Source organism: Sinocyclocheilus anshuiensis, unplaced genomic scaffold (genome assembly GCF_001515605.1).
Source record: "Sinocyclocheilus anshuiensis isolate Anshui unplaced genomic scaffold, SAMN03320099.WGS_v1.1 scaffold72, whole genome shotgun sequence".
Lineage (NCBI taxonomy): Eukaryota > Metazoa > Chordata > Actinopteri > Cypriniformes > Cyprinidae > Sinocyclocheilus > Sinocyclocheilus anshuiensis.
This window is the reverse complement of record NW_015554073.1, coordinates 626295-648831: the sequence shown is the minus strand read 5'-3', so window position 1 is coordinate 648831 and position 22537 is coordinate 626295. Positions and strand designations below refer to the sequence as shown.

Here is a 22537-nt window from a genome sequence, read left to right as displayed (position 1 = left end):
TAAGGAGGGAGTGACCAGATGTCTTTGTGACTGTTTAGAGCATGACAACACTCGCCTTTATAATCTCCCACGTAATTGCAATTAACCAGATTTTCGTTTTCAACTCATTTGGATAGGTTCTCCACGGCCAACCGGATTGCGCACGTGGTGCAAGCGTCAAAATCCTCCAAGGCATTCATACTCCGAAAGTGTAACTTTAGCTCGATGCATGCATATTCCCAAATCACAAACACACGGGCACAAGTACGATACACTTTTTTACACAGTTGCTTTTTATATTAAAAATCTAGATGACTGTTTTTGAATTTAAAATTGGCTGTCAGACCAGTAATTGCTCATTATATGGGTTAGGGGTCCACTTTATACGAGAATCCACTGGCTGCGCGCTCGCAGGTCCAAATTTTGATTTTGTTCACAGCAAGGGGTCCAAGGATTTATTTCCCACTCTCGCGTAAATGATATGCAGCGGGACCCTTTCAATTACTTTTAAAACGCACGCGGGACGCCGCGCGCAGACACCGCCGCTCCTCTGCTGCTGGAAATGAGGCTCCGAGTAGCAGCTGAAATTTTGAAGTGCAGGACGGTATTGGATGAAATCACATAAACTGCAAAAAAGCAAGTGTAATGGTGCATAATTGGTTCTCTAATAGCATTACACAAGGATAATAGCCTGTTATGGCCCCCTGCACTATTAAGTGCTTCCCTGGCGTAGAACGTTTATGATATTAAGAGGGGAATATAATGATATTTTAGTTATTAAATGCGTGTAATTAATTTATGCACCGCTGAAAATAAAGTTGGTGTTATGATCTCGTCAAAATGCATCGGAAACTGGGGGACGAGCTCTGTATAACTTCTTGACATTTGTGTTATTATACGGAACGGAGATAGATTGATCAAACCTAACAGATCAAGTGATTTCTACGATCTTGAGAGTCTGACTGGGAGTGTATTACAGCAGTATATGTGCCAGATGAAATGAGTGTCATAAAGCGCTCTATTTAAAACATGTCTTTAGAGTGTACGTGCGACTGAATAATTGCTGTTTTTAATTTTTAACTAAGAGAATAATTGTGAATGCATGAGGCCTCGTAATAAAAAAAAGAAAAAAGGAAATAAAAACGTTCAGTACCATGGTCAGCGACAGGCCAGCTCACGAACAAATGTCCAGCATTAAAACAAGTTTGATTAATAGACTACACACGAATAAGTAAATTATTATTATTATTATTCTAAGCCCATTATAGACGTATAAACAGTTTTAACGAGGTCGGAAACTCGAACAGAGCATGAAATAAATTAATAAACTCTTTTATTTCAAATTATTTCAAAAAGCATTTCGCAGTTAGTTCCTTTAAAGATTTATTCGCTCTAGTTTGAAGAGAAAAGTATCTTCACAAAAGCACTAATTAAAAAAATGTTTTACAATAGCAGAAGTATTTTTGAAAATGTTTATTTTTAATTGCTCGTGTGCTAACTCGCATTGACAAACAATATACGACGAACGCTAATTTCTGACACATTAACTTAGAACATTAACAAGAAATAAAAGCCTGTCCCTGAGAGGCCATGGCATTGTGATTAATGTGCAACAACAGAAAATCATAGTTCTTTTCAAAATGAGATCCAATAAGCCCCCGTGAGGTGGTGTATCTTTCGGCTCATCATCTTGTGATGCATTACATTTCCTAGGTCATATTAATAAAGTGTACTAAGGAGTTGATCTAAGGGTGATCTTTTATTGGGTAACTTTTAATGAATCAATTTAATTGTTAAAATGTGTACAGTATTCCCTCAACACCATCACTGGCTTTACACATTGCAATTACATTAAATCTAATTTGTTCTTACTGAACAAACAGTAAGAGGAAGGCAGGGCTAGATACTCTCAAGACATTAAATAATATTGATTTTATAAGTTTCAAAATCACCTTCACTTACTAGAATGTCATGTAAACAAATTGGCACCAAGCACATGTATAGGGTAGAAATATAATGTACATTTTCCATTATTGCCAAATTATTGGTAGAACTGAGTGAGTACCAATAATTGAGTGAATAGAAAAAGATTACAGCAGTATTACAATAATATTGTAATAGTATTATAACATTAACATTATATAAGTATAGCAAAAAAAAGTACTGGTCTCAACAATAATTGCATGAATAACACATTTTCAAGAGATCCCCAAGTTCAAGTAATTTCCAGGAATTTTACAAAAACAAACAAAAGAATGACATCATATTTCTTTTTTCATACAATTGGAGTGTTTTACAATAATAGGCCAATACAATTCTTTAGTACTTTTTACAGCCAACCTGGAAAGTTCTTGGAAAGTTCTAGGAAGTTTATTGAAATGAATTGCATTTACACATTTTGTAATCTTAAAATAACTGATGCATCGAATCACCTGTGTTCCCAAGTGTGAGGTATACATTCCATTTGGAGCTTCTCAGTTAATAGTTTTCATACGCGCCACTCCGTTTACCTGTAGTCAGCTTTAAGCTTCCACATCCCTTCCTGTCCAGGAAGTCTGTGGAACTCACAAATATTCCTTAGCAGTTCTCTGAACACTGCTGTCTGTGTGGAAGTGAGTCTCGGGGTGAAGTACTCCAGGATCTCCTTGGTGCTCGCTTGGCCATCCACCTGAGCTTGGAAGGCCACAAAGTTCCTCAGGTCAACCAAAAGCTCATCGTGTTCTGTGGGGGTAGCATGCACGGCAGTAGACTCTCTCTCGTCCTCTTCCTCATCCTCTTGTCTCTGGGGTTGATTGAGGTGATTCCTGGCCTTCATTCTAGCAAGGAGAGAGGATGAGGACAGAGAACCAGACTCCTCCTGCGCTCCTTCACCGCTGAAGTGAGCAGCAGATCCTGGTTTCTTTACAACTGACTTCTTTATAACATCTGCATCCTATATTAAAGAAAAAAAACACACACACAACATGAGTGCTCAACAACCATTTATTATTCTTTTGGGGGTTCACAGGATATTGTATCCATATTGACATACCTTGCATTTCTCTGCTGCTTTTGCTGTTGTCCCAGATGACTGAAACAGAAGTGAGTTTTTCTTCTGCCCAAACCTTCTCCTAAGAGCAAAATGGATGTTAAAACAGCCTCATATTATTAATACAATTTTATAATATAACAAAAAAAATAGTCGTACTTGACTGGAGGTGGGGTTGCTGTTGTAGACCCTCTCGAGAAAGAAAGCCTGCAGTTTTGCCTGGAGATCTTCAGAGCTCTCAGCGCATCCTTCGCCACCCTATTGGCTTCAGCTTCCACAAGCACATAGTCCGGGTTCGATGCCTCCATGATGGTGTCATGCTTCATGACGCTGTGTATCCCTGATTTTTTAAAGAGCTTGGCGAGAACATAATCGTCACTCTTTTTCTCATTTTTTTCCTCCTTCTCCTTCTCATTTTCCTCTTTCTTGTATCTCCGTTTCTTCAACAGGTGAGAAATGCGACAGCCCTCAAACTTGGCGTCTTCAGAGTGCTTGCGCTTTTTATGCTTGCGCTTGTGTCTATCTGAGGGTAACATGTCCTTTTCTGGCGTTTCACAGTGCTTTTTCTTCTCTCTGTGCTTTTGAGGGCTGTTCGCAGGAGAATGATCTTTACTAGTGCTGTTTGTCAAACGATCAGCAGTGGAATGAGGTTCAAGGTTATTGTTCTGTGACCCAGAAGCATTGTTGTTTGACAGACCGTTGACTGAGGTAGAGTTTCTGTTTTCTGACAGAGATGTGGTATCTTGGTCTTCAACACAAAATGCAGATGAATGAGACAATGATGGTCTCGAGCTCCCCTGAGAAGGACGGGAGGTCTTGTGTCTTTTTGGAACCTGCACATCTGACCCTGTGCCTATAAAATAAGAAAAAAGACAACATAATTTAATAGAGTTATTTATCTACACTTTCAGGAAACAAAAAAGTGCTAAAACTGTACCTTTAGGGGTAAAACTGCTTGTCACTGGTGCAAAGATCAACTTTGTATCTTATTTATCCCTAAATGGTTAAATGTAGTAACTTAAGGGCTCATATTACTACTTTAAGATAATAATAAGCATCTTTTTGGGGTAAAAAGTTGTCTCTTTAAGGGTACTGCCCCAGTGAAAAGCATTTTTTTCTGACAGTGTACCAATAAAATGTTTTTAAATTGTATTTACATTGCCTGATTTCAGCGCATGTTCTCTTTGTGACATCAGCCAAATGAACAGAGCTGTTCTTGCAAAGAAAATACGTTCAAATTGTTAATATATCCATGAATTACCTGCAAATATTGCACTGGTTTCTGTTCCCTGGGAGCCGTCAGGATTGCTCAGCGTGAAAAGTTCATAAATGTCATTAGACTTGAAAAACCGCCTCTGCTTAGGATCCTTTAGCACTCGGTTGGTGAGAAACTGTTTGAAAATTTGTCTATGGAAAGAGACAAGAAATACTGTACTTTTTTTTTTTTAAATCATCGTTATGATACACCCTAGTCCCACATTTCCTGAATTATTTCATTTATAGCCTAAACAGATATGCCACAATCTCACCCTGCTGGATGGTTTATCTGCTCAACAAATGCAGTGTCTCGGGTTAGCTCGAAATTGCAAAATTAATATGCAAACAATCCCGCTCTTCACAGTCCTTTCGAAATTCCCATCGCCTCCCTACAAATAACCCACTAGTCTATGACAGCCTTTAGCGACCAATTAGCAAATCGTGTTGATATCTAATTAAAAAAATAATGCATTTCAATTACTGTCTATTGAGCTCCTGCAGCCAGAAGTAGGACATTATGGATTATAATAGTCCTCCTTACTATTATAAGCTCCATCTCAGTGCCCAATCCTAGGAAACTAACCTGTGGTAAATCTTCTCCTCAATTGTTCCAGCTGTCAGCAGCCTGTAAACCGTCACCTGCTGCTTCTGTCCAATCCTCCAGGCACGCTCACGAGCCTACGGGAAGAGGTCAATAGTTCACATCAACAACGATCAACGCTGCATGCATACTTTAAGCTGAATAGTTTGCATTAGATATACAGCAAGAACATGCGTTCTGGATGCGAGATACTGCTTTAGCTGACCTGAGTGTCCGTGCTGGGGTTCCAGTCAGGGTCGTAGATTACAACCCTATTGGCTCCAGTCAGATTGACTCCCAAACCTCCAACCCTTGTTGTCAGGAGGAAGATGAAGATGTCTTTGTTCTGGAAAAACACACACATTAAAATAATTTGGTTTAAAAGCTCCTAAACCATCAGAGAGCGTAAAACAGGCACGGTGATCATGTTCACCTGGTTGTACTGAGTGATCAGAGGCTGCCTGGACGCAATGGTAGTAGTGCCATCCATTTTGACATACGAGAAGCCATTCTCCCTCACGAACACCTCCAAGATCTCCAGCATCTGTGTGTGTGGGAGAAATGGTTTCAGACAGAGCATTGAGAACAGGATTAGTGCTAATAGGATTAAGTGAGATTAATATTACATGTACAGAAGTACCAACTGTGTGGGTTTTAGGTTCTCTCTGAAGCCAAATCTCATTTCTATTGAACAAAGACAGCTGGGTCCTGACAGACACCCTAGAATGCAATAAGATCTCCTAATGAATTCTATTAGAGGGCAAAATGACATAATAACTTTATTGGTCCTTTAGTGGTGCTGCTGGAGATAGTGAGAGTGCAGCTTATCCATCAATACTGTTGGTTTATTCACACATCTTTACTTCAGCGAAGGGCTGATGGATCTCTGTGGATGGATTTGTCTAGAATCAACCATATTCAATCATATCATTGCCGTCCTGCAAAATTTTTTCTAGCCTTTTTTTGCACTCCTTTCTTACTGACCTGCCTGGATTGGGTGAAAAGCAAAACTCGGTGTCCCTGTTTGAACCACAGGCGCAGCAGTGACTCCACCACAATCATCTTCCCAGAGCGTTTCCAGTAACCAAAGTGCTCCTCCTCGGACAGCTGATCGTCAGGGATGCCTCGGAGCAACCGTGGCCCACCTGTGAACAGATCCGGGTGGTTGCAGATCTTCCTCAGAGCTATGAGGCCTGAGAAAACCTAGAAACACAGGGTGGGGAATTGAGATTAATACACCGGGTGAATATGTTAATACATTTAATGGAGGGAGAAAAACAATTCTCTTTCCTTGTAAGAAATAGGAAACACAAATCTTAATATTAATAAACCTGGTTAATTTAATGAAGGTAATTGACCAGAGCAAAGTAAAGTCTCTTCCTTGAAGTAAATGCAGCAGTCTTTGCATTATATATGTGGTTTAATGGAGTTTGTGACCACATAAGAGGGGTTTGTAAACTGCTCTGCAACCCACAGCTTTTGCCTCCACAAAACACATTTGGAGCATTGTGATGAATAGTTTGTATAAAGGAGCATCTCCTTGCTGTGACAATTCACACACAGAGAGAATCAATAGATCACAGGGACTGTTTTTTAATGCAACAAGCATCTTCACAGCTGTATAAGGCCGACACAACATTTATCAATGAAACAGATTCTGCATGCTTGTGACAAGGTAATTATCAGTAAAGAAAATGTATCTGTACACATATTATGAATATAAAGTGAAGTTCAAAGTCCACTTTTACAGTTTTCTAACGTAACAGTTTTTTCATTACACATTGGCATAATCAGCATAACAAATGCATGAAAAGTTAGTAAAGTGAGTATTTGTACAGTTGGACTCACTTTTGCTTTAATGACAGCCGCACATTTTTTTTAATCTTATGAATTTTACCAGAAAAAAATGCCTTAAATCTTTTTTTTTTTTAATGGTTAAACTTGACTTTGAGGTTTAAATTAGCAAAACGCAAATTCCAGAAGCTCTTTAAATGTTTCTCTCTGCATGAATTTAAACATGTATGTGAACATATAACGTTACAGCATGTCACCTCTCTCAAAAGACAGGTTAAAGAATAAGTGGGAAACAGAAAATGATCAACATTGCTGTTTTACACATAGATCTATTACCTGCATGTCTCCATTCAGAATCTGATAAACCTCTTTGGAGTCCAGAAAATTCTGATAAACCTGCTGCTGATCTTCCGTTAATCTGCAGAACAGGACCTGTTCAGACAGTAAAACATTATAGGCTGTAACTGTTGATGATTGGATGAAAGGCAACATACAGTATATTTTATTATTCAACAGTTAAAACAACAGTAGGAAGTTTCAATGTTTGCATCTTTCTGATCTTCTAGAATTGCTTGGTGACATAAAGTTTGATGCTCTGGCTTCATTTAGAACTATTTTTAGAGAAATCAGAGTTACAAAATAACTGGCCAAACTGTGTCTGAAATGCAAGTTACTAAATGCAAGATACACAGACAAATAGTGGAGTATAGATTTATCTGTTATATGTATTGTATGGGCACCTGTTCATTTTTGTCAGGTAAAGAAAGGTTTGCTTTCACATCAGCCTTCATTCTTCTCAGCAGGTAAGGGTTAATTGTGTCACGAAGAACACAAGCACATTTATAGGCTGTCTGGACCTTAGGAATAGAAATTAAAAAATAAATACATTAACAACAAATCAATAACAACATTCCCCCAGCAACATGAAAAAGTCTAAAATGGCTCGTGACAATAAAGATGCTTATAATGTTAATAATGTTTCTATTTTCAAATAAATGCAGTTTTTAAACTTTATTCATCAAAGAATCCTGAAGATTTGCACCAGTTTTCACAAAAATATTAAGCAGCACAAGTGTTTTCATCATTGAAAATAAAAAGAAATGTTTCTTGAGCAGCAAATCAGAAAATTAGAATGATTTCTGAAGGATCACGTGACACTGAAGTCTGCAGTAATGGCTGCTGGAAACTCAGCTTTGCCATCACATGAATAAATTAAATTTTAAAATATAAAATATAATATATTAAAAATGTTGTTTTAAATTTTAATATTACAAATATGGCTGTTTTTTTTACTGTATTTATCAAATAATGCATCTTTGGTAAGGATCTTTCAAGACAAAAATGTTATAGACACCAAACTTTTAAACAGCAGCATATACGTTTTAACGTTTTGCAAGCAAACACACCTATTTAAACTAAAATCTATTTATGTTTTTGGCTAATTAACAAGCATCCACTTCAAAACACTTTATGAAAGGCAAACAAATTTGTGTGTCCTGAGGCATGTCAACAGCCGCTTGTTCTCTTTCTCTCCTTCTATCAGCAGATTGACACATTAAAGATTCATAAGAGTGCTGCTGGACTCCAAAGGGGGGCTGCACTCTTTTATCAATAATGTTCTCCTGATCCAGCGTTAGGCCAAATGCCATTTAGCTGTAATTTAAAGGGGTTTTCAGATCAAAAGAAAGCCTGCAGTTGAACCACAACACTGCAGGGCATACAACGAGCCTGGATTAGGGCCCATTTGAGAGGACAAAAGAGAGAGCGATACAGAGAGATGCATGAATAAGTAGTGATAAAGCATATGCTTCAGTAAAGGAGCTGGCTGCAAAAGTGCTTAAAACTTTCCTTCCTTCTGGACTTGTAAGGCATCACTTTTTTTTTTAAACAATTAAAAGAAAACCTTTCACTCCACAATTTCATTTGAAATGGTCCAGCAATATAACAAATTAATTTGTACAAGTACAAATATTACATGTAGTTCCTCTGTATATAAAGTTGTTAAAAGCGGCATGCACAATTATAAAAGGAAAATCTTAATTATAAAAAAAAAATCTTAAAATCCAAAAGGTTTCATTTTTAATCTCCGGATTTTAATTCTGAAACCCAGTTTTTTAAAGTAGACTCAGAATATTTCACAAACACACACACACACATACATACATGAAAATGCAAAGTGATTTTAATTAGTGCACTGGATGGATGTTAGTTAATTTTCATGTATATATTTTTGGTGGAAAGAAATACATACTGCATAAAGTGTAAATTCTAATTGCAAGATTGTAAAATCTTCTCTCATCTCTCAAATGAATATCCACTAAAAACTAAATGTATGAACGTATGAGGCTGGTCAGCAGGACTGTGCAGACAGCTGGGAAAGGAGAGAGTGCCATGAGTCAGGGGTTAGCTATCTACAACCATTTAATAACATTAATAATTAGTAAAGGTTTTTATTATTGGCAGAGGAAACATCAATAGCCTTTTAAAGCAGTTCGGAAATGAAATCCATAAAGTAAGTGTGCTATTAAAAAGGTTTCCTAATAATGGCACATCTAGATTCCATTCACCATACAGCCATCACTATGCTGTTAGAAGGTTTTTATATGCCTTTGAATTAATACAGGCACTTGCATCTCTGTGTAATATACAATGTGTTCTGCGTTCATTATGCTGTTATATTTGGTGTAAATTATAGGTTTATATATGAATAAGAAGATAATTTGAACTGCATTGATCAATAAGCTCTGGGTGATGAGTGGTTCACCTGCACTGGAGACGCATTAGCATATCCTCCCATGGTAATGGGTACGGAGAACTGCTCCATGAAGACAGGCAGAGTCCCCAGCTTCCCTGGAAACACGAAGTCAAAAAGCGACCACAGCTCTTTGAGGTTGTTCTGCATGGGTGATCCAGAGAGGATAAAACAGTGGGGTGTCCGGAACTGAAAAAAATAAAAATAAAATAAAAATCAGTGACAGTCCTTCATAATTTACGAGACGCAAGTTGATCAAGTAATCAAAGTTGTTTTAGACCTTACCTGTGCAAGCAGTTAAATACTACTTGACAATAAAGCCCCTTTTATGATGAATTTGGTTTTAAAGCTCCATTAGCTTCAGTTCATTCAATACCAAATCAAAGTGTTGCGAAATTTCCAATTGATTTTTTAATATAGCAATCAATGGCACTGGAGTTGGAACTAAGATCATTTCTTTTAAGGTCTTCTACCTTTACTTGTGTTCTTTTCAAGACCCATGAGACTTTAATTGACAGCTCTATTATAAAATTAAGGAAAAATCTCTTATAGAGAAAGCAACGGTCACCTGCTTGCATGCCATAGTAACCCCGGCGTTGGGGTTCCTAATTTTGTGGCCCTCATCCAGGATGACATAATGCCAGTCGTACTTCTGGATGTAATCTTGCATAATGCGGATGTATGAGTAGGAAGTGATGATGATGCCATGACTGGCCACTATTTCCGGGATGAGCTTCTCCTGAAAATGAGGAATAAAGGAGTAAAACCTATCAGAAAGTAAACTCACTAGAACAACAATGTCTTTTTTGGCTGTTAATTAAATAGAGGAAATTGCGATAGGTTGCCGGTATCAGGCCCCTGGCGATAGCGTCTTCATCAGAACTAGTCTATACGTCTGCTTTGATGTCTCACATGAACGGTCTCAAGTGTGTTCCAATTATAGACGTGCAAAGCAACTAACCTCTGTTCCAAGCCCCCCCTCCACACTTTTTTTTTTTTTACTTTGTAGCCAATTAATCAGGTACATCTGCTCTACAGGAGTGTTAGTGTTAGCGTGAAGGCAGTATCATTAGGTGCCAACGCTGCATAAACGTTCCTCTGTCTCTCTCCCACAAGCTCTTGAGACCAACTCTCCACCTAGAGGGCAAAGTACGGACTGCCAGACAACAACCCCCATTAATCACTGTGTCAGGCAGAAAGGGGAGGGGGCAGTGAAGACCACTCACAGTAAACACTTCACAGCCGCCCCACAGCAGCTCCTGCTACCTTAGCTTTAATTAATTTAACATTTCCTTGGAGCCAATTCGACTCCACACACTAGGATATTTGCTGACAAGGGGAAAATCTCACACTGGCATAAACGTTACAGGCCGAAGCGACACAGTTCATCTTAATCTTGTTGTCATGTTGCTTCTTTGGATGGAAAAGTTTGGGTGTTGAGATTACATACAGAGCGGAACAAAACAGTTTACATTATGGAAGTCCAAAGAATGGATGTTCTCAGCTCCAGCAGAGTGTGAATCACCTTTTTGCTGGTGAAGGAGCCCGTGTCGTGGAGGACAGCAACACGGAATGGAGGCCACCAAGTGTGGAACTCCATCACCCACTGATGCATGACTGTAGCTGGACATACAATGACCGTGGGCCCCAATCCAGCATACCTACATGAGAGGAGAATGTGGTCACAACACTGGAGAAACTATGAGAGTTGGATTACTAGTTTTAGTATGTACTTGGTTTTTTAATATGCGACCAGTTGTCTGGTTTTCATTCCCGCACTGCTTTCTTCATCGGCGAAGCAAATGAATGAATGAATGAATGAATGTATGATCGATACTGTTGAAAAGTTTGGGTCAGTATGACTTTTTAAAAATAAATGAAGTATTAATTTATTTTTAAAAAGTCATACTGACCCAAACTTTTCAACAGTATAATTCATTCACTCGTTATTAAGCAAGGATGCATTAAATTTATCAAAAGTGACAGTAAAGACATTTATAACGTCACAAAAGATTTCTTAATTCAAATAAATGCTGTTTTTTTAACCTTCAAACAAATAAAAATAAATAAGTTTCCACAAAAATATTAAGCAGTTTTTATTATTTTTAATAATAAGAAGAAATATTTATTGATCACTAAATTAGTATATTAGAATGCAGGAATAAATGACATATATTATATGTGTATGTATATATATATATATATATATATATATATAAAGTTAAATGAATAAAGTGAAATAAATATACATATAAGCTATGCTGTGAATGTCAGTTTGCAGTCTGGAATGAATGTGTTGCTACAAAAAAGACAGTGTACTGCAAAATAATGTTAAGAAATTGCTTTTTATTGAGTTGCCCTTGCGTGCTGCATTCAAAAAAACATAACCAGTGTAAAACGATTCATGAACAAATGACCTTTATGAGTCAGTTTGTTTTAGTGTATCAAAAACAGTGTAGCTCAACCTTTCACTGAACTGAATCCATCACACTGGTTACTGAATCACCATCTGACTCACTCACTGAACAGGAAGTTCGGTTTATATTCAGTGATGCCATCTATATCACAATGGGGCAAATTTTCATTACTGGCTTATTATTCATACTCCTTTTTGATGAAATCCACCTACAAATGTTTTACTTGCAATTACACACATTAACTTAAAGGTGATGAACCCCATGAGCTTACGCCACAGCTGTTCTGCTCTTCCTCTCTATGTGAGTGTTCACTAAAAGAGATGAACTGACGAAATGCACTAAATGGCTTTGGGAGCATTACAGCTTGATATGATATTCTGGATTGTGAAAGCCATTGATAGCGAGCCATAATTGAGTTTGCAAACAATCAATTTGCGGATGGGCAACGCCAGACAGCTTATTGACCATCCAGGAGGGCCTCCACCCCGAGTGTGTATGGCAAGAAAAGCAAAAAAAAAAAGTAAAAAAGGCATTACTTTAAACATGTTTAATTACATGTTTCATGTTTAATTTTCCACCCTCCCTGCCCAACGAGCAGTCTCTCTTTCATGTCACGTCCTTGTTTCTCCTTTGATGTCGCCACTAAGAGAATTAGAGGAATATCATAATTGAAACGTCTTTAATAATTCACGCCAAACCTCTCTCCACCAGCAATCCAGCTGCTGAAATATTCATCGCAATCGAGACTCTGAGTCTGGGAGGGGTGGGGGAGGCGGCTGACATCTGTGTTTATGTGTGTTAGTGTTTGTACACATGTATGTGTGCATGTGTGACTGGGTGGCTGATGATGATGGTGATGAATCATGTTTTGGAAAGGACAAGACTCAAAGAAAAGAGAGAATGAAGAAAGATTGTAGGTCCAATTATTATGGAAGCCCATTTCCACCTTAGATTAAATTTAGATGTTAAGATATTAAATACAAATGTATTTAGAGATAAAGATAGATAGATAGATAGATAGAAAATGTTTTTTTTAGTCCTTTTTATTTTTACTCTAAAGTTGAAACAAATTTCCATAAATACAGTAGATAAACAAACTAAAAACGTATGACCATGTGGAGTCCCTTGCCTGTAACTGGAGCCACGTGTTTTTAGCTTGCTGTAGCTCAGGCCTGCCAGGAAGGCAATTATCTGGATGGTCTTGCCCAGGCCCATCTCATCTCCCAGAATGCCTCCTGCTTGCTGGCAGTGCAGTTCCCACATCCACCCGACACCTGTCTGCTGATACCTGGACAACAAAAGCCAACGTTTTATCGCACAAAACGCAGCCCCAGCACAAACACAAACACAGTGGCTGATGAATTAATCATAGGGCCATTATCACTATTGATTCTGGATAAATGGGCCATAAGTGTTGCCCAATTGATGTGCTGTAAAACACAACTAGAACACAACAGCCGAGTCCTTCTTTCCAAGTCTAAAGCACTTCACCCCTCCCCTCATTTACAGCTCAGCTTTCGGGACTCATAAAATTTCTGTACACAGTTAATATTTCACATTGTATGCGCACGTGTAAGAAAACAAGACTTATTGATTCTTTTCTTTCAATATGAGAGTATGTGTGATTTGTGTGAGACATACTTGAAGAGTTTCTTCCAGAGGAAACCAGGCATTTTAAATCCTTCATCAAATTCTGCGTCACTCTCCTCGGACTCATCCTCTCCTGCTTCTCTCTTCGCCTCTTTTTCCCTAAGTCTTTGCCTTTTCCACTTCCTGCAAGAAGACAAAACCACAACAAAACCATTACTGACATCAACTTGAAGTCCTTTGCAGCTGAACATCATCACTGAACATTCACCAATACAGACCAATCAGCATTAAGCATGAGTAGTTGTTGACCAATATATATCAGCCTTGCCAATATTTGGCCGTTTTCAATTATCCCATTGGCCAAATTGTTTTTTTGGCTGATTTTTAACAAGTTGATTTCAAACTAAGCTGAGCTACATCCAGTTTGCCGCTATGTCACATTCACTGTGTACTGTATGTAAAATTAGTATTACCTGAAAATGATTCCCAGTGCACACAGTCTTAACAGATTACTGAGTGTACTTCCTTTTTAGTCATGTTTGAACTATTTCTTTATTTGTGAAAAATATTAGGATTACAGAATCAAGAAACTGCTATCAAAAGTATAAATATTTTTTTATTTTAGTAGTTTTGTTTTTTTTATTTTTTAGTACATAATTTTCATATCATGTGAAATATAAATTTCACTGCAGCCTGTGCTATTTATTGTCTTTATATTAAATGTGATATACATTATCATATATATCTGCTTTATATTGGCCTACAACCATCCTGCTCTCCATGACATCGGATCCAAAGATTCATATTGGTCGACCACTAAGCACAAGGCTACAGTTCAGTAGCAAAGTGGCTCGAGTAGCTGTGTTGCATGTCTAAAACAGAAACGGACCACCGACTGGTGTGGACACAGTGTCACGTTGAACGACAGACCCCACAGACATTTCCCATACTGAAGACTTCACATAACGTATTTGATTAACAATCTTAAACTAAAACAAGTCTGCCGCTGACATTTAAAATCTGACTCTGTTAAAGATGCCTCCTACGGGAACGTTTGCAAGGTACCAAAAGTCCCCGGCCTCGGTTTTTAATTTCCTAGCCAAAGAACTACAGACAGACAAAGACAGAAACCGAAGAGAGAGAGAGAGCGAGATACCTTTCCCTTCCTCTGCCCCTCATTCCAGCAGGCCAGATTTAATTGACCCACTTCTGGCTTCAGGGAAAGCTACAGCAGTTAGTGGCAGTGTCGTCAGAAAAGCAAATTAAGATTGATACAGACAATTAGGAGCTTGAGCTCCCCAAGAAAGGTACACAGAGAGGAGTGTAGGGAAAAAAAATCCATCTTCATTTGGGGTTGGTCCTGTCACTCCGCAATGAAACTGTTCCCTTTATCTGGGGCTTCCGAGACTGCACTTGTAATTAAGTCAAGACTAAGCATTGGTTCAGTTAATTACGTTTTTCCCTCTTTTATTCCACTGCTCGGCATTGCTTGCGCTCCACCATAGCAGAAATGAGTGGCCGCATTCACATTTAAACCAACCAGAGCGGAGAAATATGGAGAGAGAGCGTATGCCAACTCAATTTGCTTACTATAAATACGAATGCATAAATCTTGTTAGGTTTGCTTCCATCTATTTGCACGTTAACACTGGAATAAATACATGCATACCATAATGAGAAAATATGAATAGGCATAGAATTTGCTTAGTCAAGGAACAGCTGCCAATCTCATCAGTGGATTAGGTTATCTGTTCTAGCATACATGCTAGGCAAAGTAACTAAACATATGAATGGCCTTTGACTGTAATGATTGGGACGGTTTATGAAATGATGGATTCAGACTAAACTTACCTAATCCTTTGCCTGTAATACTCAATATCTCCATCATCTTTACATTTCTTGACTTTTCCTCCTTTCTGAGAGTCTTCATCCTCTGAGCTGCTAGGGATGTACTCGTTGCTCTCATCCTCCTTCTTGGGCTTCCTGGTTTTGGCCTGGTTCTTCTTCTTGTATGGTTTAAGTTGGTATTCTTCATCTTCATCCACCCAGAACTCATCATCATCTCTCTCTGGTTCCTCGGGATCCATCAGCTCATCGCTCGGGATGTACTCTGAACCCTCGCTGTCGGACGTCTGCTCCCCATCGCCTTTCCTCCTCCTGGCTCGGGGCAGCTCCTTCTCCACCTTGGGCCTGGCTTTGGGGTGAGCCTTCAGGGCGGTCCTCTGGAGCTTACGCATTCGCTTTTGGAGCTTCCTTTCTTTGCTGGAGAGCGATCGGTTCTTTTGCTCTTTGCCACCTGTGGTCTGTCCTGAGTGCTTCTTAGTGATCTTCTTCTTTAAGATGGGTCTCTTCCTGCTATCCGCTAACATGGCTTGGTCGGCGAGGTACTTGTCGAATCCGGAGTTCTCGCTGAGCATAACCTTTCGAGGCTCTTTCTTCTCTTGCTTCTGAGGGATCCGTGAACCGAAGGGGGTCATGTGACCTGTGCGGATGAGCTCTTCCCATTCAGACTCCTGAGCTGGCATAAGCATGCTGCCCAAAGTGGATGGGCCTGGTTCTAACAGATGCAAACAGTGTAGAATAGTACCACTGTTAGGCACACAATACCATATTATAACAAACATTGAAAGACAGTGAGAGAAATTAAATTATATATATGTTTCCATGATGCAGACATTTTGTAATATTCTGTTTAAATGTGTAGAAAGTGTTTTTCATGAATGAATCGGCTCTGGAAACACTTAGCATAAAGCACTTTTGAATGTTCAAATTGTGCATTATTTACATCTATTTTTGAATTTGATATTAATTTTATTTAACATTTAACAACTATAATTGTCAATATTACAATTTATTTTAGGTCATTGAGTTCTCATAAACTGACAATAAGCTGTGAAGTTTTTATACGTCTAGAAAACAATATCTAGTTAAAATAAGGTAAATAAATAAAAATAAAAAACACAAATATTGTAACAAACTCCAGACGCCCCTCTAGGCAGAACCACTATTGTATAAATACCACTATTGTATAAATACCACTATTATTCCTACACAAGCATATTAAAACTAATATTGAAAGAAATACAATAAGAAAACTTTACAAAACACAAACATTTAAGTGTAAAATATGTAATGCCCATTGTATATACAAAATGATTGTTCAGCAAGATCAAAAGATCATATGATGCTCCAATACATTTAAATGTTAAGGCTAATAATGCACCTAAAGCTTCTGAAAGAAACCGTGCTTCAAACCTACCTTCGTCATCCTCAATCAATAATTCTGCCTCAAGCTTCTGGATATCCTCTCCATCAAGAACAGCCTGCAATCTCTTCTGCTTGGCTCTGATCTTTTTTAACTGCTTCTCCTGTAAAAGACAACAGACTTCTGAAGTATTGTATAGTAAGGATTTTCAAAAACACATTATTGAAATATTATAAGCTCTTATCTAATTAGGAAACTAAAGTGAAAATATATTTAATATAAAATATCAATTTAAAATAATAATTTAAAACGGATTAAGCCTTCTCATTTTATCGGATACATTTCCAACAACATAAACTCCATAGTGGTACAGGCTAAACCAAGTAAAATAAATAAATAAATAGTCCAGTTTATGCTTACCTTGTTCTCTTTTTGTCGTTTGACAGACTCAATTTTCCTACTGATGTCTTTGCTAGAGGCAGCATGAGGGGCTAACTGCTCTAAAATTTTGTTGATATGTTTCAAAGCAGTTGTACATGACCTGAAATGCATTACAAACCAACAAAATTATTTTTGACAGGCATACATAATGCACACTGTTTCAAGATCAATAAAGCAAGCATAAATTCACCTGACGTCATCCAGTACAGACTCATATTCTTTCTCGGCCTCAGCTTTGGCTGCTGCCTGGTTGGCCTCCTGAATGGCCCTGTCCACCTGCTGCAACACACCTTGCTCGAGAACATCCTGGTCATACACATCCACTCCCAATCCTTGCAGCTCAGCAGCCTGAGAGTTGCGGTCCACTGACTGGATCTCCTGACGGTTGATCTGGAGCAGGGCCTGGGATTTTCTAGGATTTTGTGACCCAACATTCTCAGGACATGTAGCCGCTGGCTCTTCCTTGCTGCTTCCTTGGATGGAAAGGCCATTGTCTTCTTGGACTCCAGGAGTAAGGGCGCTGACAGGGCTGGACAGGGGAGCCAGGACCTGGTCCTTGTTACCTTCTACTGGCATTGCCAAGTAACTGCGAATAAGGATAATCTAAGACTGTAACCTTTGGATATGTTTGATTGCTTAGACACCAAAGTAAATGTATTTTAATAACAGAGAAACCGTCGAATAATAATAGCTTACATTAGGAATGACATTTTAAAGAGAATTTTTCTGTCATAGATATCTATTTATAATGGTGAAAACATCTGTATTGAACAATTACACCGTTAACGACCATAACAAAAGTCATACACAATAACAGAACACTACAACAGCTACCAACGCGATACACAGATTCATTTGAAGACAAATGTGGTTATATTGATGTTTGATTATGTCATTTCAAGTTTACAATTATTTAAAGGGTGATTTATCTTATAGTATAGGTTTGTGTGCTGAATGCTAACTGCTAGCATATTATTATTATTGTTGGTAGCCTTCAACTCAACTCAGACTTTTAAAAAGCACAACAATAAACAACAAACCTTCACAGCGACCCGACTCTTTTAAATGATTTATTCGTTTAACGTGAATCCATTAAGATCGCGTTTTAGTTTTGCTGTGTACTACTATCTAGCATGTGAACTTGTTATACAATCACTGCATAATAAACTGTGAAGGGAGAACGTTTAAGGCACAGTGTAAATGTCACCGGCTGAGGAAACATGTCAAAATAAAAGTCAGTAGCGGACGTACAGTGAAAAGACAGTAAAGTTTTTTTTAATAATAAATAAATGTTGTGCAGAAATTAATAATGGCAACAATACCACCAGAGTTAAATCATCTGTTTGTATTCGCTGTGTGTGTGTGTGTGTGTGTGTGTGTGTGTGTGTGTGTATATATATATTATATATTCAGTCGCATTTTATTAGGCATGCGGGCTAATTAAGATAACATGATGTCTTTTTTCCGTGAATGAATTAATACATAAATAATAATAAACAGATCTGAAAACGCTGATCACGAAGCACACCCAAATATTTAAATTGTATTAGATCATTTATTGTGTTATCATGAATTGTACATTATTTACATATTTTTGAATTCGACATCGTTTTATTTCATATGTAACAACCATAATTATTAGTTTATTGTCCTTTTTATATGTTTAGACATTACATTGCTCCATGCCAACGTTGCCCCTTGATTGACAATTTACAAGATCATACAGCGCCCTCTTGAGATCAGAATGTTTACAATCACTTCCATGAATACATGAACCCTCTTCATAAATTTATATTTTATTATAACAATTTGCAACATTACTAAGGGATTCAACTCTCAATATATATATATATATATATATATATATATATATATCCCTCTTGATCAGTGTTGATTCAGCTGAGGCTTGCGTTTGTTTAGCATGACTGTAATACTGGTGAATGAGCTGTAGATGGCGGAAGCGAACTGCTTAATATGATCAACTCCCAAACTTCCATTACTGCCTCCAAACTTCTTGAGCTGCAAGGCCGCAAGAGACATCTGCAATGTGCTGTCATGTTTAAAGACGAAGGGAAAAATATGGACGTGTGAAGCCATCCAATAAAACCTGCAAGTATATATAAAACGCCGTTTTATACTGCGTTTTCCAATGCTGTTTTATCTCTTTTCTCAATGGCCATATTATAGAATGAATGACAGTGTTTGTGACGCATCAAAGCAAGCGATCAGGAAAACAACCATTCCATAATATCCTGTGCTTGGTGTGCACAACTGTGATACTTTATTACTTATTTTCCTGATGATATCATGCCAGCCAAATTCAATTGTTCTTGGTCCTTGAGTTTGCTGCCAGAGGTTTTCTTCCATATGGCAGGTTTTCCCACTTCCGTATGTTTCCTTTCAAAGGCCTAAAGGAAATCATATTATATTTATGGCATTTTGTCAACCTGGGATTGCCGAGGTACTAACTGATATATCCAGTGTTTGATTAATCTCCTTTTCTAAATGTTTTATAATGAAATTTAATTAATTTCTCTCTTGCTTTATAGGTTAATCATTTGTCTAAAGTTGATTTCAACAATGATTTTATTATTTTTTTAGTAGTGTCTTACTTGAAAAGCTCATTGGGTTTGTGATGTGATTCAAATTATAATCTTATGTTTGTGCTATCTGATAAATAACATTTTAGATTTCAAATGCTAGAAGTGGACATAGTTCATTTGACTAAACTGGACTGTGCTTAGTTATCTTTATTCAGAATTAACTGAATAGGATACAATATATTCCTTTGTGACATGTGTAAGAAACAAGTCCAGGCTTCAGTGATGAATTGCACCAATTGTTTTATTCATATTATAAAATATTATGTATTGTGCAGCACCTGGAAGGTTTCAGTGGATCACCCTGAGCGTTTGAGTGTGTGTGAATCTTGGGTTAGCTTGATTTTAAAGTCCATGCTTCTGATGATGCTATAAATTAAAATGTCATTTATTTCCCTTTCTTTGTAGTTTCTGACTCCTGAAGTTAGATCTTTGTGCAATATGAGGGATTCTGTTACTTCTTGGTGGAGCTTGAGATGATTATTGATAGATTGGTGGGCAAGTGCGTTGTGTAAACCTCAAATGAACTTTCTTTTTCAACAAGTCCTTGACTTAAAAACATACACCGCTACATCAGCTCTGTATATTTTACAGAATTCATTTCTAACGGCATGATTTTTCTGATTATTTTTTGGCCTAGTTTTCTATACTATATAACAGAAACTGATGCAAAGCCGATGGTCTATGAACAAAATGCGTTTATTTATACTGCATTTCAGAATAAACAGAGGATTTAATTAAAATCTTATCCACGTTTCACTCAGCCATTCACAAATGCAGAGGCATCTTAACCAAACATTGTTAAAATATACACAGCGCATTATAGCAGATTTTTTTTGTTTGTACGTTTTGAATAGACTTTATAAATGTCACGTAGGCCCACTGAGAAGAAACAAAATAACTTTTATTGCACATAAATAGAGAGTTAATGTTAATACTAAATAAAAAAAGAGTTGAAGCAACACGTTTATACTGTCGCTGGTGCTCTAAACAGATTTGTTGCAACAAAGTAAATATTATTTACAAAAACCTACAGTTTTCATTATAAAAATGTAAAAGCCTATTCACTCTTAATCAACCTCTTGGTGAGCTGTTAACTGAGGTATCGCTGTGATCATTGTATTAGTGAGTTGAAGTCGAGAACTGATTGCAGTTCGCAAATGAATCATAGGCTGCGTCCGAAATTGCATTCTCTTTTTCCTCACGGGCATTAAAAAGTATGTTCTATATGAGTATGAATGCAATCAAGAAGTACAAAATTTTTCATTATGTCATTGTCATGTAACCTATCAAAGTCAGATGTGTGGCTTGCCATTCACAAATAGTAAAGTGTTCATTAGATATACACTTTCAAATCTCACTGGAAATAGTAGGAACACTGTAAATTTGGATAATTACTTCGTTCACATCTACTATACATATATATGGAAGTTTGCAGTTTTGGATGCAGCCTTGCAGACTGGTTTTGCAGTGAACTACTTCAATTGATTTAGTGAATCAGACTGAATTGGACATATTGGAATAACAACGTAAATTTGAGTCTGTTCTGCACACCAAGCTATTGTGTGTAGATGAGAAATATAGCAAACACGTTGTATGACTGTTAACATTTCGCATCCTTATTATTCCATGAACACTGTTTACAAAAATTCACTGAAAATGTTTATAGCACAGGATCTACAAACGCCACTGTAAATCTCCTGCCATCATGATCAAATGTGTAAGTATGACGAAATCACTTAATCACTGCTTTACGTCTTTCTGCCTCTCTGTGTGGATTCTTTTGAAGGTGGATAGGCAATTCAAATATTTACTCAGCATGTACAGTGCATGAAATAGGGGAAAGCTCAGACGAGGTAAATAGAAGTTGATGTTTGAATTGCTCCCAGCACAAGTCTGTACATGTTGCTACGGGGGAGAGCCTAGAGCGTAGGCAGGTGGAGAAAGCTTACTCAAATAAACTATGGAGCCACAAATGAATTACCTCAGCCGGCGATATGCTCTTAATGTTGTTTAGAATCAAAGGCTGACCTGTTAAGAGGAATGTAAACTGGCTCCATACTTTGGGGATTTTTCCCTGATCTGACTTGCCTGCTGATCTGAGCCGTTTATTGAATACTTTAAGGTGGTAGCCAATGTATTGGGCAACCACCTGCGGTTGTAGTTGTAAATGCTGAATGAAAGTCCTCAGAAACACGTTGGTGCTGGTAGTTCAGAGTGCAGTGCACGTACAGCGTGTACAATTAGTGCTTTATTTTGTACTATGCTGTGGTGATTGGCTGATAAGAGTGCGATATTAGAGTGATATCAGAACTCCACCCCCAATAACTCCCAGCCGTTTCACAGTTTGTAATCGTATCCCTCCGCTTGCGGTACTTCTTACAGCGAGTGTCATGGCGGACGCCCAAATCCAGTATCATTTTTATAAATATTACTGTTTTTGTGTCACGGAATGTAGAATGTTTTCAGGCGAGAATGTACTTGTTTATAGTTCCAATATGCAGTTTGTTAATGTCTATTTGAAAATTTGCTTCAACGTTTTCGGACATGTGAGCTCCAAATGGTCAGCGGCAGTTCTGCGCTCATGAAGCCACCCGAGAGCATCTCACCTCGGCCAGATCTTCTGGAATTTACAGCTGGCTCTGATGTCTCTGTAGTGGTTAAACATGAGATGTAATTAATTTTGGGTAAATCTAATGGGCAGTCTTTGGTTTCATTAATCTATTATTTGTTCCAGAGAAGATAGTTTGGGATAGGGCTGCACGATAAATTGCATGCGATATTTAATGCGCATCTTGTCAGTGAACAACGGCCCTGTGTAGTAAATGCTGCTCAATGTGAAAGCACGCACATGATGGAGATTTACCGCTGATTACAGAACCGGCTTTCTGACA

At 37.8% G+C, this 22537-nt stretch overlaps 1 protein-coding gene across 3 annotated transcripts; it reads right to left on the bottom strand.

Moving 5' to 3' along the window:
• Positions 1 to 1725: 1725 nt before the first annotated feature.
• LOC107668807 (DNA excision repair protein ERCC-6-like) lies at positions 1726 to 18195 on the bottom strand. 3 transcript variants are annotated; one of them, XM_016460799.1, is made up of 20 exons: positions 18084 to 18195; positions 17234 to 17629; positions 17023 to 17143; positions 16657 to 16765; positions 15249 to 15954; positions 13449 to 13580; positions 12937 to 13095; positions 10916 to 11051; positions 9959 to 10129; positions 9403 to 9579; positions 7379 to 7495; positions 6975 to 7070; positions 5829 to 6047; positions 5278 to 5388; positions 5071 to 5190; positions 4848 to 4942; positions 4269 to 4414; positions 3167 to 3860; positions 3011 to 3089; positions 1726 to 2911 (listed from the first exon to the last, which is right to left on the bottom strand). In XM_016460799.1, exons 2-20 carry the CDS (start codon positions 17617 to 17619, stop codon positions 2486 to 2488), a joined length of 4200 nt encoding a protein of 1399 aa, XP_016316285.1. In that variant the 5' UTR covers positions 17620 to 17629; positions 18084 to 18195; the 3' UTR covers positions 1726 to 2485. The 3 variants fall into 3 exon arrangements, with proteins under 3 accessions (XP_016316285.1, XP_016316286.1, XP_016316287.1); XM_016460800.1 differs by having other exon boundaries at positions 15249 to 15948; XM_016460801.1 differs by lacking the exons at positions 17023 to 17143; positions 18084 to 18195 and having other exon boundaries at positions 17234 to 17308.
• Positions 18196 to 22537: the final 4342 nt, after the last annotated feature.